Source organism: Grammomys surdaster, unplaced genomic scaffold, assembly GCF_004785775.1.
Source record: "Grammomys surdaster isolate TR1022 unplaced genomic scaffold, NIH_TR_1.0 919, whole genome shotgun sequence".
NCBI classification, from domain to species: domain Eukaryota; kingdom Metazoa; phylum Chordata; class Mammalia; order Rodentia; family Muridae; genus Grammomys; species Grammomys surdaster.
Genome location: NW_021605338.1, coordinates 700,391 through 712,807, shown reverse-complemented (window position 1 = coordinate 712,807; position 12,417 = coordinate 700,391). Strand labels below are relative to the sequence as shown.

Genomic DNA, 12,417 nt, shown 5'->3' with positions numbered 1-12,417 from the left:
CCTGCCTCTGCCTCCCAAGTGCTGGGATTAAAGGCGTGCGCCACCACCGCCCGGCTAAGGTCTTTCTTGTTACTTTCTCTTTCAGCCAGTGTTGTAGGCTCTATCTCCCTTGTTTTAAAGTCTGACAAATGTTATTTTCCACCACATCTTCTTCTTGCAACCCTAGGTTCTTCTTTTCGCCATCAGTTACTCCATCTTCTTAAAAAAAAAAAAAAGGTCCTAAACCCTTCAAAGGAAATTGCATCTGAGCATGTAAAGATATTTTTCTTTTCTTAACATTTAAAGTTTTTGCATGTACACGAACTCTTGAGTATATGCATGTGTCACGTTACTTATGCAGAGGTCATAGGATAATTTGCAGACATTTGTTCTTTTGGCTGTGTGGATTCTGGAAGTCAAACTCAGGTTGTCGATGCCTGTGGCAAGTGCCCTGTAAATGTATCTTTTATTTACCAGATGTGATTGTCTTCTCGGACAGTTATGCTGAATAAGCTCACCCTATCTAGTTCTTTCTGAACTCTGGCTGGTTGGTTCAACTCAGCTGTTCTGGCTCAAAACCCTTCTCTAAGCTTCTCAATCCAGTTTCTCTTGGCTTCTGAATGAATTGCTCTGTTTGGCCTCAGACTAACTTTGGCAATCTGTTCTGATTTTCTGGCCCCTTCTCACTTTCTGGCATGTTCTGGTTCTTCCTGCAACCTGTCTCTGTAAAACTGTCCTAGTAACTGCCTTTCTCCTCCCCTCTGTCTCCCACTCTCTTGTCTCTTTCTGCACTGCTCTCTTAAGTTGCCTCTCTTTCCTGTCTGTTCTCGTGAGAATTGGGTGCATCCTATCTCTGACTCATTCTGTCAAATCTTTCTCTGACTTTGTCTGCCCCTCAATTAGATGTCACTTTCAAACATGGCTGCTTCTTTCTACAAACTAACCTTGCTTACATTGTTTGGGATTAAAGGTGTGGACTAAGGGTGTGCCAGAGGGCTTAAAGGTGTGTCATTCCAGCCAGATTACACAGATCTGGAATGTCTTTGGATGTGATCCCTTGCCAGAGCAGCCTTATTGCTGGTTTAAAGTTCCTCTATAGTACGCTTACCTGCTGAGCCATTTCGCTAGTCCCAGCCATTTTTCTTGTCATTATTGTACGAACAACACAGTATGGCAACTAGTTGTACAACTTTTGTACTCTATCGAGCCATATAGGTGACCTAAGAATGTCTTCAGGAGCAAGAGGATGTTTGTGGACTCTGTGCAAATAAGACAGCAACACAGTCTGATGTCTCCAAGCATCCAGGAGACAATGCTCAGGTGACAATTCTACACCCTTCCCATTGCAGAGGAAGGCTCTGGGCACAGGGAGGTGCCTTGCCCAGGGTCACAAAATGAGGGATCTAAGGGAGTAGCACTAACTCCATGGTAGGCTGCCTGTCTCAAATACTTCGCCTTTATATTTGTGCCAGTGTGGCTTTCTGGAAGAGGCATCAGCAAGTGGAAGTAGCAGTTGATTTGAGAGAAACATGATTATATTTCGTGTCCTGACATCTAACTTCTGTCATAACAGATGGGGTCAGAGAATGCACGTGTCCTTAACAAGAGAGCTAAGAGCTGAGTGTCCCCTTCTTGTACACCGAGAACCTGAGATAAATGATTAGTTGAATAAAATTATCTTTTCATATGTTTGCTTTTTCCTATTCTCAGTCTGCCATTGGCTAGAGAGGTAAAGATCGACTTATCGACAGGGCCATCTCCTTTTCTTGACTCCTAGGAAGTGTTAGACGGGATGGGGTAGACCAGCAGCTCTTTTCCAGCTGTGTTTGTTTTGAAGTTTCCAGCCAGAGCCAGGAGGTAATAGAGCAGAAAAAGCAACTTGTAATGTGGGACAGGAATGTTGCTACAGCCTGTCATCAGGAGTCACGGCCTATAAAGGAAGTGATACATCAGGGAACAGACATTCACCAACTGTTGTTGCTGAATCAAGGATCCAGAGTCTTGACTGGCTCTGGAAGGAAATGCTTTGGTGTCCCTGTCTGAGGGCAGCTGTATAACACTTCGACGAGAGAGTACAGCATCCCATGTGGTATAATAGTGCTCCTTTTGCTATTGTTGTTTTTAATAATGAACCAATCGGTCAATTAAACTAAGGTTTGTTGGGCACCAACTATGTGCAGGTTACAGTTAACTGTGAGTAGGATTGGGAATGTATCTAATTTACTTACAAGATACATCCTTGCCTTGAAATGTGATGTAGTAGCCTGGAGGGTTCGTAGAGAAATGTAATGCAATACAAGCCCTGAAGTGATAAAGCTACACACAGCGTTATATGGTAGCTTGTAGGGTGAAAATCCACACTGGGGACAACTCAGGTCTCAAAGCAGGTGATGGTGGAGCTGAAGTTTGAGAAGGGAGACTGTACCACCCAGGCGAGCAGGCTAGACAAGAGAGTTTTTAAAAAGTGATTGAAGGTGTCAGAGAAAAAAAGCTCGGAGACCTGAAACCTGCAAAGAGCTCGCTGTAGCTAGACAATGGTGTGACAGGAGGACACGGGGAGAGTGAGGCATCGTCATAGGTCTCAGAGGTTTGAACCTGTGTTGCGGGTGCGTCTTAGACCATAACATAAATACAAGTGGAAAGGGTAGGTGTAGTAAAGAGTGCCCCTTAAGGATTTATCAGTACCCTGAGTGGCAGCAGTGCGGATTCAGGGAGGGTAGGGGATGTACAAGTGGATGTGACAAGTGACAGGCACGAAGGGAGAAAGCTAGGGTTCTATCTAATGCTGCCCACTGAATGGCCTGTGAAACTATAGTCCCTTAACATTAGGTTACATCCGGAGAAGGCACAGGTTCTTGGGGGAGGAGGAGAAAGATCTAGGGATGTGGTTCAGAGACAAGAGCCCTTAGATGTCTGAGGTCCTGGATTCATCCTCTAGAAGGGTGTTAAATATAGATGGTTCTGCTCATGCTTTTCTCTCTAGTACAATGACTTATAGTCATTGAAGCAAACGTTGGGGCGGGGGAAAGGTGTTGAAAGAGTCACAAAATGGCAGACAGTACTGTGGGGCTGAACTGTATGGTGAAGGTTAGACTCTCACTCGTGAGCATAGGGAGAACTGTACTGCGGGAGGCTAGGTTAGTGATAGACCAGCAGCGTGTCAGTAGACATAGATCTGTCTTCCACCAAGCAGGGCGGGGAAGACAAGGAGTGTGAGAGGCTATGGGAGCATAGGAGAAGGTCTTTCTAAGGTAGGAAGAGTGTGCACCACTAGGCAGTGGTGGCACACGCTTTTAATCCCAGCACTTGGGAGGCAGAGGCAGGTAGATTTCTGAGTTCGAGGCCAGCCTGGTCTACAGAGTGTGTAGCCAGGGCTACACAGAGAAACCCTGTCTTGAAAATGCAAATAAATAAATAAATAAATAAATAATAAACTAATAATAAATAATAAAAATATAAATAAAAAAATAAAAAAGAAAGAGTGTGCACATTTCCACTCAGAGGAAAAAAAAAAGCTGCACAGGGAAGTCACTGGGATGATTGGCCAGAGGGATGACCCCTTGGCGAAGGGCTGCTTAGAGAGCGTTGGTGGGTGGACCCACTTTTTCCAGGAGCACCCCTACATGCAAGTGTGAGAGAGAGGCCAGCAGAGGTGCGGCACCTGCTGTGCTCACAGCAGAAGAAGCTCTGTGGGGACCTGAGGTCGGACAGTGCAGAAGGGAAGTTGGACATTGCATAGGCCGCACAGCCGTGAGTTTTCTCCATCTTTGCTCAGACATTAGGGGCATCAGCTTAGACTTCATATGCGTAGGTTGTTTAACTATAGACTCTTACTTCAGGCTAGGGTGGGAAAGGGTGTATTTCATCTTACACATTACAGTCTACCACTGAGGAAAACCGAGCAGAGATCTGGAGGCAGGAACTGACGTGGAGAACAAGGAGGAAAGCTGGTACGGGCTTGCTCCCGGGTTCATGAATAGCTTCCTTCCTAATACAGACCAAGCCCACCTACCCAAGGACGGTACTGCCCACAGTGGGCAGGGACCTCCTACGTGGATTATCAATGAAGAAAATGCCCCCACAGATGTTCTCTAAGGATAATGGGGTGAAGGAATTCCTCAGGCTCCTTCCTCTGGAGTATGTCAAGTTGGCAATCAGATCTTGCAGAGGCCTGAGGTACAGTTTCCTGTAACTCCAGCCTCAAGAAATTTGAACCTTCTCCTGGTCTCTTAGGGTATCATCTCTCATGTGCATGTACACACACACACACACACATGCATATGCACATGCACTCACGTGCACACATAACACAAACACATACAAGCAAACACATGTGCACACGTGCACATACAGACACACAAATAAAAAAAAACCTTGATATTAAAAAAAAAAATAAAGAGCTGGGCAGTGGTGGCGCACTCCTTTAATCCCAGCAGAGGCAGGCAGATTTCTGAGTTCGAGGCCTGCCTGGTCTACAGAGTGAGTTCCAGGACAGCCAGGGCTACACAGTGAGACCCTGTCTCGCTCGAAAAAACAACAACAATAAAAAAAAAATACAGACCTATCATGTGTAACAGCTTTTAGCTGAAAAGGCTGGGGAGTCACTCTGGGATGGACAGGCTTCATCTTAGATGAGGAAGCTGAGTGAGGCTCACTCTGAAGAGAAATGGAGTTTGAGGAGTTTGTGATCAGATGTGCTCTGGAGACAGTAGAAAAGCACAAGAGAGACCCTGGGAGCGGTTGAGGTGGCGAAACACGGAGTATGACCATAGAGAAAAAGGGACAGGTGACTTAGTGGGCAGTGACAGGGTGGGTGGGGCACAGTGAGGTCAGCTGGCAATCCGCATCAGGTTTCCATGCGTTTGGGTGTACAGGCTGAGACTCCATGGGGCTCCGTACCTTCACAAAACATCTTGACTGTGGGACACACAGTGGAGTTCGGCTGTGAAGGCAACATTTCCATGTGGATGCTGGGACGGGTCGTGACAGTTGAGAGCAGAAATGCAGGATGCTTCCCTCTCGGGAGGCTGGGTTCTGGATGTCAGAATGGGCCACGTGATGTACTGCATGGCTTACAGTCATTGTTTTCCCCAGAGAGGCTTGGCTAATTGTGAAAAGTTAGGTACTGTTCACTTGAATTTGGTTCTGAGTTTTATACCTAGATGTCCCCCACATGTCTCTCACAGGTACACTTAATTAGAGGTAGGCTGTGTTCCCATCTTCATAAGCGGGGAGAAAGTCTTGGTAGGAGCGACTGAGCACAGAGGTCTCTTGGTGGCTTTCTGGGCAGCCTCCTTTCTCAGGTCCCGATTTTTGCAGGGTTTTCCCTTTACTGTTCATCTTGTTTGCCTTCAGCTCTCAGCATGAATCCGGGTGTTCGGTTCTTTCCACTTTAAATTGCTCTACCTGGGGCAACTGTTTAGGCCCTAAAAACACACAGAGAAATCAACATAAGAGAATATATTTGTTTTAACCTTTTTTTTTTCTTTTTCAAGTTTTCCGGCCACTAGGTCCATCGCCTATTCCACCCCAGGACCCGGTGAAGTCCAACAATGTGGTGACCGTCACAGGGATATCCCTGTGCTTGTTCATCATCTTTGCCACGGTGCTCATCACTCTCTGGAGGAGGTTCGGCAGAGCCCCCAAATGCAGCACCCCGGCTCGTCACAACTCCATCCATTCCCCTGGTTTCCGGAAGAACTCGGACGAGGAGAACATCTGTGAGCTGAGCGAACCTCGCGGTAGCTTCTCGGACGCGGGTGACGGGCCTAGGGGAAGCCCGGGGGACACAGGCATCCCATTGACTTACAGGTGCAGTGCGTCAGCACCTCCTGAGGATGAGGCCTCGGGCAGTGAGAGCTTCCAGTCAAACGCTCAGAAGATCATCCCACCTCTGTTTAGCTACCGCCTTGCCCAGCAGCAGTTGAAGGAGATGAAGAAGAAAGGGCTGACAGAGACCACCAAAGTGTACCACGTGTCGCAGAGTCCCCTGACAGACACTGTGGTGGATGCCACTGCCAGCCCTCCCTTAGACCTGGAATGCCCGGAAGAGGCAGCAGCAGCAAGCAAGTTCCGAATCAAGTCTCCATTTCTGGACCAGCCTGGGGCAGGTACCGGGGAAAGGCCCCCCTCCAGGCTGGATGGCATCCTGCCTCCGCCCGGCTGTGCAGTCAGTCCCAGCCAGACCCTGATCCGGAAGTCGCAGATGAGGTCGACTGGTGGGAGAGATGGCTCGTCGGAGAGGTGCCACTCCAGAAGTTCCCTCTTCAGGAGGACTGCTAGTTTTCATGAAACCAAGCAGTCTCGCCCTTTCCGGGAGAGGAGTTTGTCAGCCCTGAGTCCTCGCCAGGTCCCCGCCTACAGTTCCAGGATGCGGACCTGGGACCAGATGGAGGATAGGTGTCGGCCCCCCAGTCGAAGTAACCATCTGCTTCCAGAGAGACCAGAACACTTCCAAGGGCCAGGTCGGACCAGCAGTCCTTTGGGTCCACTCTCCAAATCCTACACTGCGGGGCATCCCAGGAGGAAACCGGACCCGGGGGATCGCCAGGCGGGATTGGTGGCAGGAGCTGAGAAAATGGAACCTCACCGAGCTCACCGCGGACCGTCCCCGAGTCACAGGAGCGCCTCAAGGAAGCAGTCTTCCCCCATTTTCCTCAAGGATAGCTACCAGAAAGTCAGTCAGCTTAGCCCTTCTCACTTCAGAAAAGATAAATGCCAGAGCTTCCCCATCCACCCCGAGTTCGCCTTCTATGACAACACCTCTTTCCGCCTCACTGAGGCTGAGCAGAGAATGCTGGACCTCCCAGGATACTTTGGCTCCAATGAAGAGGATGAAACCACAAGTACACTTAGCGTGGAGAAGTTAGTAATCTAGGCTAGGAAACCGCAGGGCTCACGCAGGGTCCTTCACCCGGCTGGCAATATCCACTGCTCACGTACTTTCTGTTGGCTGCATTGTACAACTGTGGGAATTAGTTCGCCCAGAGGATGTGTGTGTACGCATGTGGTTTTAATTAATCAGGAAGAAGTGATTTATCCTGAACTTTCCTTTTCGTTATCCCCTTTCCATTGGCTTATTACTACTAATAAAATTTAAAGAAGGCGAACCTAGGATGCATTTTGAACACTACACTGGGTGTTTCCAATTTAGGAATCCGGGAGCTTTTCCCAAGGGGGAGGAGCCTGCCAATGCGTGCTGTATGTGCAGAACCATTATCCTCGTGACCTTCGTCTTGCTTTGTTGTAAAGTAGGAACCAAACAAAGGAGCTTAAATTTGGGGTTGCTTCTTTTGAAGTTTGTTACCAAGGTACCGGAGTGGCATAATTCCTTTAGGCCCAGTGGCCCAACGACTAATCAGCAAACACATAAATAGCTACAGGCTCCCGGTGACCTCCAGCTCCCCCACCCATCCTGCCTTTAGATTGATTTCCTTCGTTTAGAGTTTATCAGGATGTCAGGCAGCGGAGGAGGGTTCAGATAGGGGGAAATCACAAATGTAAACATGGTAGTTTCAAAAGTTAATATTTGTTCAACTGTCACTTGTGACTTTTTGTTTTTAAATTAAAATGTGCTTCCTTTGGAGCTGTTTCAGTGATGTCTATCTGTTCTTCAGGAATGGGAGGGGTGGGTGGATCGTTCGGAGCTGTCTGACAGCTGCTATGTATGGATGAAAGAAGAGCCAGACTTGTTATTCTCCAGCTTCTTTATTTATCGAACCAGAAAGCTTTATTCTTTATCCAAGTTCACAGGCCTGTGGGCCAGCCTTTGACACAGGGGTCACATGATTGCTTGTTCCAGATTTCCCAGTGATTTACCCAGCACTGTCAGCCGGAGACCAGAACAGCTTTGGAGAAGTGGTAGTTTATGAGAAACACTGAGCTGAGAGGATTCCTGTTAAATGATGCTCACCGTCTACCCAGCCCAGTGTTCTGGGGCTCTCACTAACAGTGAACCCCTGCCTCTGAGAGAAAAGAACCTTCAGCGCTGTCTTTAAAGTGCGAGTTGTAAATTTCAGTAAACAGATTTTCTGTATCTTACCACTGTGTCTCTGTGTTCTAGCCCCAGTAGCAGCTATAGAATAGAGGCTCAGTAAAGACAAAGTAAGAGCCCAGCTAGTGAAATGCCTTAAAACCAGTTGTGGTTGGATTAGAATGATTCTTTACACTTTACATTGTAAATCATTATAAAGGAAATCCGTTCATGAGACATTGTGAGGTAACAGTTTTATAGAGGTCTCACAAACATAAGTATTTTTGTGTGTGTGTCACCGATTTGTGTGTTTCCAACCATCCTGCAAACAGTCAGTAATGCTTGGCCAGCATTTTGCTGGTTCCATGTTCATGTTTTAGATTATCTTAGTATATGTAACTTCATCGATCTGGGTAAGCTTGCCGCATTTATGTGTTTATTGTCTGTGTCGCGACCAGTCGTGACTCCCTGCGATGTGTCTGTGCCCACCTTTCTGAGAAGAAATGTTCTTTCTAAATACAGTTTTTAATTTACAGTTTTAAAATTAGCATGTATTTTAGAATTTCACACAAGTACTCTATTTACATCCTTCCCGCCCTCTTTCACTACTTGCTCTCAAATTCATAACTGTGTGTTGATGTGACTGTGTGTGTGACAATGTAACTGTGTGTATGCGACTCTGTGTGTCTGTGTGTGTGTGACTGTGTGACTGTATGTGACTCTGTGTGTGTCTGTGTGTGTGTGACTGTGTGACTGTATGTGACTCTGTGTGTGTCTGTGTGTGTGTCTGTGTATGTGTGTCTGTGTGTATGTGACTGTGTGTGTGTGAGACTGTGTGTGACTGTGTGTATGTTCGTGTCTGTGTGTGACTATGTGTATGTGACTGTGTATGTATGAGACTGTGTGTGTGACTGTGAGTATGTGTGACTCTGCGTGTGTGTGTATGTGTGGCTGTGTATATGACTGTGTGTGTGTCTCTGTGTGTGTGACTGTCTCTGTGTGTGTGACTGTCTCTGTGCGACTGTGTATGCGTATGTGTCTGTGTGTGACTGTGTGTGTGTGAGACTGTGTGTGTGATTGTATGTGTGACTCTGTGTGTGTGTGTGACTGTTTATGTGACTGTGTGTGTATATGTGACTGTGTGTGTGACTGTGTGACTGTATGTGACTCTGTGTGTGTGTGTGTGTGTGTGTGTGTGTAGTGTAGGACTGGCCACTTGTGATTGAATTGAAACCTACCTCCTGGAGAAAAGTTTCCCCTCTCTCAGCAGCTACCAGTTGCCTGGAGCTCTTTCTCTAGAGTTGGGACCTTGTGCGATTCCCCCTGTCGTATTGGTATGTTGCCTAGTGTTGTCACTGCACAGGCCTTTTTGGCCAACCGTATTGTTGAGATTTCATGGTTACAACTTCATATTGGTTTTTGTCACTTACCTCTCCTTACTCAGGACACTCCCAGGCTAGCCCATCCATCCAGCCATCACCCACAAGGCAGATTCTCAAGCACATAATTTTCAGCTCTTTGACTATGATCCTTCTAGAATTCTTTGAATTGGTAATCCAATTATAGATCCCCAAACATCCTTTTGCCCTCCCACAATGGTTCTATATACAGTACAACACCGACACACAGTTCACTACCAAAGCTTGAAACGTAGAAGAGTCGCTTTGAACTTGGTTTCGCCAAGTCTGTGTGGCTAGTAACTGTCAGACCGTGCTGATGTCTCTGCTTTCTCTGTTCCACTTGTACAGCGTATCATCTTCTTTCTTTATTAAATGTTATATGAGAATGCTGTACGAGTTTTGATCTTATTCACCTTCCCTGCTCCGCCTCTTCCCAGTTCCATTCCCCTCCCCCCACCATTCCCTTCCCATCCAATCATGTGTCTTTTCCCCCATCAAGGCAAATTGCCCAAATACACTTCAGTGTGTGGACTTTCACTGGAGTGTGATGGCCCTGTCATGGGTTCCGCATTTAGAGAGAACTGACCATTTCTCCTGGGAAGCTAGAAATTGCTAACAATAGCTCTTCCACTAGGGGTGGAGCTTCATGCCCAGCTCTCTTTCTTCTCCATGCTGGAGTTTGGTCTGGCTTTTTGTGCACTCTGTCACAACTACTCTGAGTGCACATGTACAGCTACCATACTGTGTCCAGAAGGCAGTCTCTTTGGAGACAGTTGCTGCCTGTGAGCCTTACAGTTTTCTCAGCCCTTCTTTTGCAATGATCTTTTGGAAGGAGGGCTATGAGAGAATTTATTCACTTTAGTCCAGAACATTCCGCAGTCTTTTTTTTTTTCAGTACCTTGGTAAGCTGTGGGTCTGTCTCTGTGTTGATCATTGTTGGCTGCAAACAAAAGCTTCTTTCAGGAGAGCTGAGAGGTGCCTTGATCTGTGGGTATAATCCTAGGGCATCAGGAATTGGTTTAATACTACGTCCACTTTGCAGAATAATGGTAGTGGGTTCTCCTCCAGGGCCTAGGGTCTATCTAGACATAGGCTTTTTCATCCAGCACGATCCTTTTTATTAAACCTCTAAAATGTCCCTGTTCTATCTTATTCTCATCTAGTTCACTCCACCCACAGAAGCCAGAATACTCTTTATGAAATGCAAATCTGATCGTTCCACTCACCCCAAGGGATGCCCTTTCTTTGACTCCCAACGGTAGACCTCACACAAACTTCTCAGCATAGGTCCTGTGTATCTGCTTGATACAGCAACTCTGTATACTGCATGAACTGTTACCACAGCAACTTTGTAAACCTCATGGACTGTTACCACAGAAACTTTGTATACTTCCTGGACTGTTAACACTCTTCTTCATTCTGTAGGCTTCATACATGATGTTGTCACGTCAACACACAGGGCCTTTCTGTGCTCTCTCCATCTGGTGAGCAGTCAACTCTGCTCTGCTGTCACCCAACAGAGACAATTGCTTTGCCCCCGTCTGCCTTTCTGAGAGGCTTTGAGCACAAGGAGAGAATAAAGGCAGTCTCGTTATTTTTTTTTTAATTCCCACATACTTCGAAACAGCATCTAGAACAGAATTCTCGTTCAATCTGATTGAGCTATAAATCACCTCCTCACACTGAACATGAGGGCTGCTTGTGTTTTAACCGGTGATCAAATCCAGTCTCAAGAGCGCTATCGCTGAACAGATACAACAGCTGCAGTCTAGAGGTGGAACATGGCCTCAGTGTGCTTGAGGTCCTGGGTTCCTTTCATATAGCCACGACCACCGGAAAACAAAACAAAAGAGCCCATAGACAAGAACAGGGTTGGGATATTAGTTATAAATAACAAGAAAAAATGTTTTACATCTGGCAATTGTCAGTAGCAAGTCTGTCCAGAGGATTAAGACAAAACCGAAAAGCTGGGGATTTGGCTCGGTGGTAGAACATTCGCCTAGCATGTGGAAGGACCTGGATTCAATCCTTAACATAACAAGAAAGGAAACTGATGTCTGGACTTGCTATATTTAAATCTTCTTAATAGGATAGGGGATGGAGGGCTGGAGAGATGGCTCAGCAGTTAAGCATGCTTGCTGCTCTTGCGTAACCCTGGAGTTGGGTTCCCAGCACCAACACGGCCAGCTCACAGCTCACAACCATCTGTAATTGCAGTTCCACTGTATCAGATGCCCTTTCTTACCTGTGACTGTATCGGGTGTGCACATAGTGCATATACATGCATGCAGACAAACATTCGTTCATATAAAATAAACAACTAAAAACTTTTTTTAAATGGATGAACATCAGGAAACCATGCCTTAGCCGCCTTTGTGATTCTTCCTTATGAGCAGAGTAGGTGCCCTATAAATACCTGTTGGATGAACGTGGAGCGACTCCAGTTGACGCCATTGAATCCAGCTTTAATGAGTTCCTGGGAGGAGGTAATCTTAAAGTTGCTCCAGTGGCCAGCTGCCAGGTGTGTGTGGTGCCAGCAGAGTTGCTGGATGGTTCAGGGGTGGAAATGTAAGTCTTGAATAAATGTCTAAGAATTTAGTAAGAAAGGCTTAGCAAAGGCTTGCATAAAACAGCAAGTAAAACGGGGTGACTACCATTTAAGGACAACTTCACTTAGCACAGTCCGTTAGGAAAGAAACAAAAAGCTAACTATGGCCTGAGAACAGACGCCAACCTACACCCTCATTCTGAGCAACAACAACAAAAAAATGTTGATTGGAATCCTCTTTATGATGGCTATGCAAGCCAACTTTCCAGAGTTCACAGTAGACTCTATTATCTTACTCCTCTCATTAGCACAGCTTTCCATCCTCTTGAAGCTTAAAGGCAGCAAAACCTAGGAGAGACTTTTGGATGCCAAAGTGGCCTAGAGGTAGGATTTAGTCTTGAAAACTGGATTGACCAAGATTACTAAAGTCATGGATATCGTGTGTGTGTGTGTGTGTGTGTGTGTGTGTGTCTGTGTATGTTTGTAAGTGTGTATGTGTGTATATGTCTGTGTGTGTG

At 46.4% G+C, this 12,417-nt stretch overlaps 1 protein-coding gene across 2 annotated transcripts in view; it reads left to right on the top strand.

Moving 5' to 3' along the window:
• The window catches only part of Thsd1 (thrombospondin type 1 domain containing 1), a 34,212-nt gene extending 26,639 nt beyond the window's left edge, over window positions 1–7,573 (top strand). For both annotated transcript variants that reach the window (XM_028782887.1, XM_028782886.1), the window contains one exon: window positions 5,475–7,573. In XM_028782887.1, the coding sequence (XP_028638720.1) occupies window positions 5,475–6,856 (1,382 nt within the window). In that variant the 3' untranslated portion in view covers window positions 6,857–7,573. The remainder of the gene's footprint in view (window positions 1–5,474) is intronic.
• The last annotated feature ends 4,844 nt before the right edge of the window (window positions 7,574–12,417 follow it).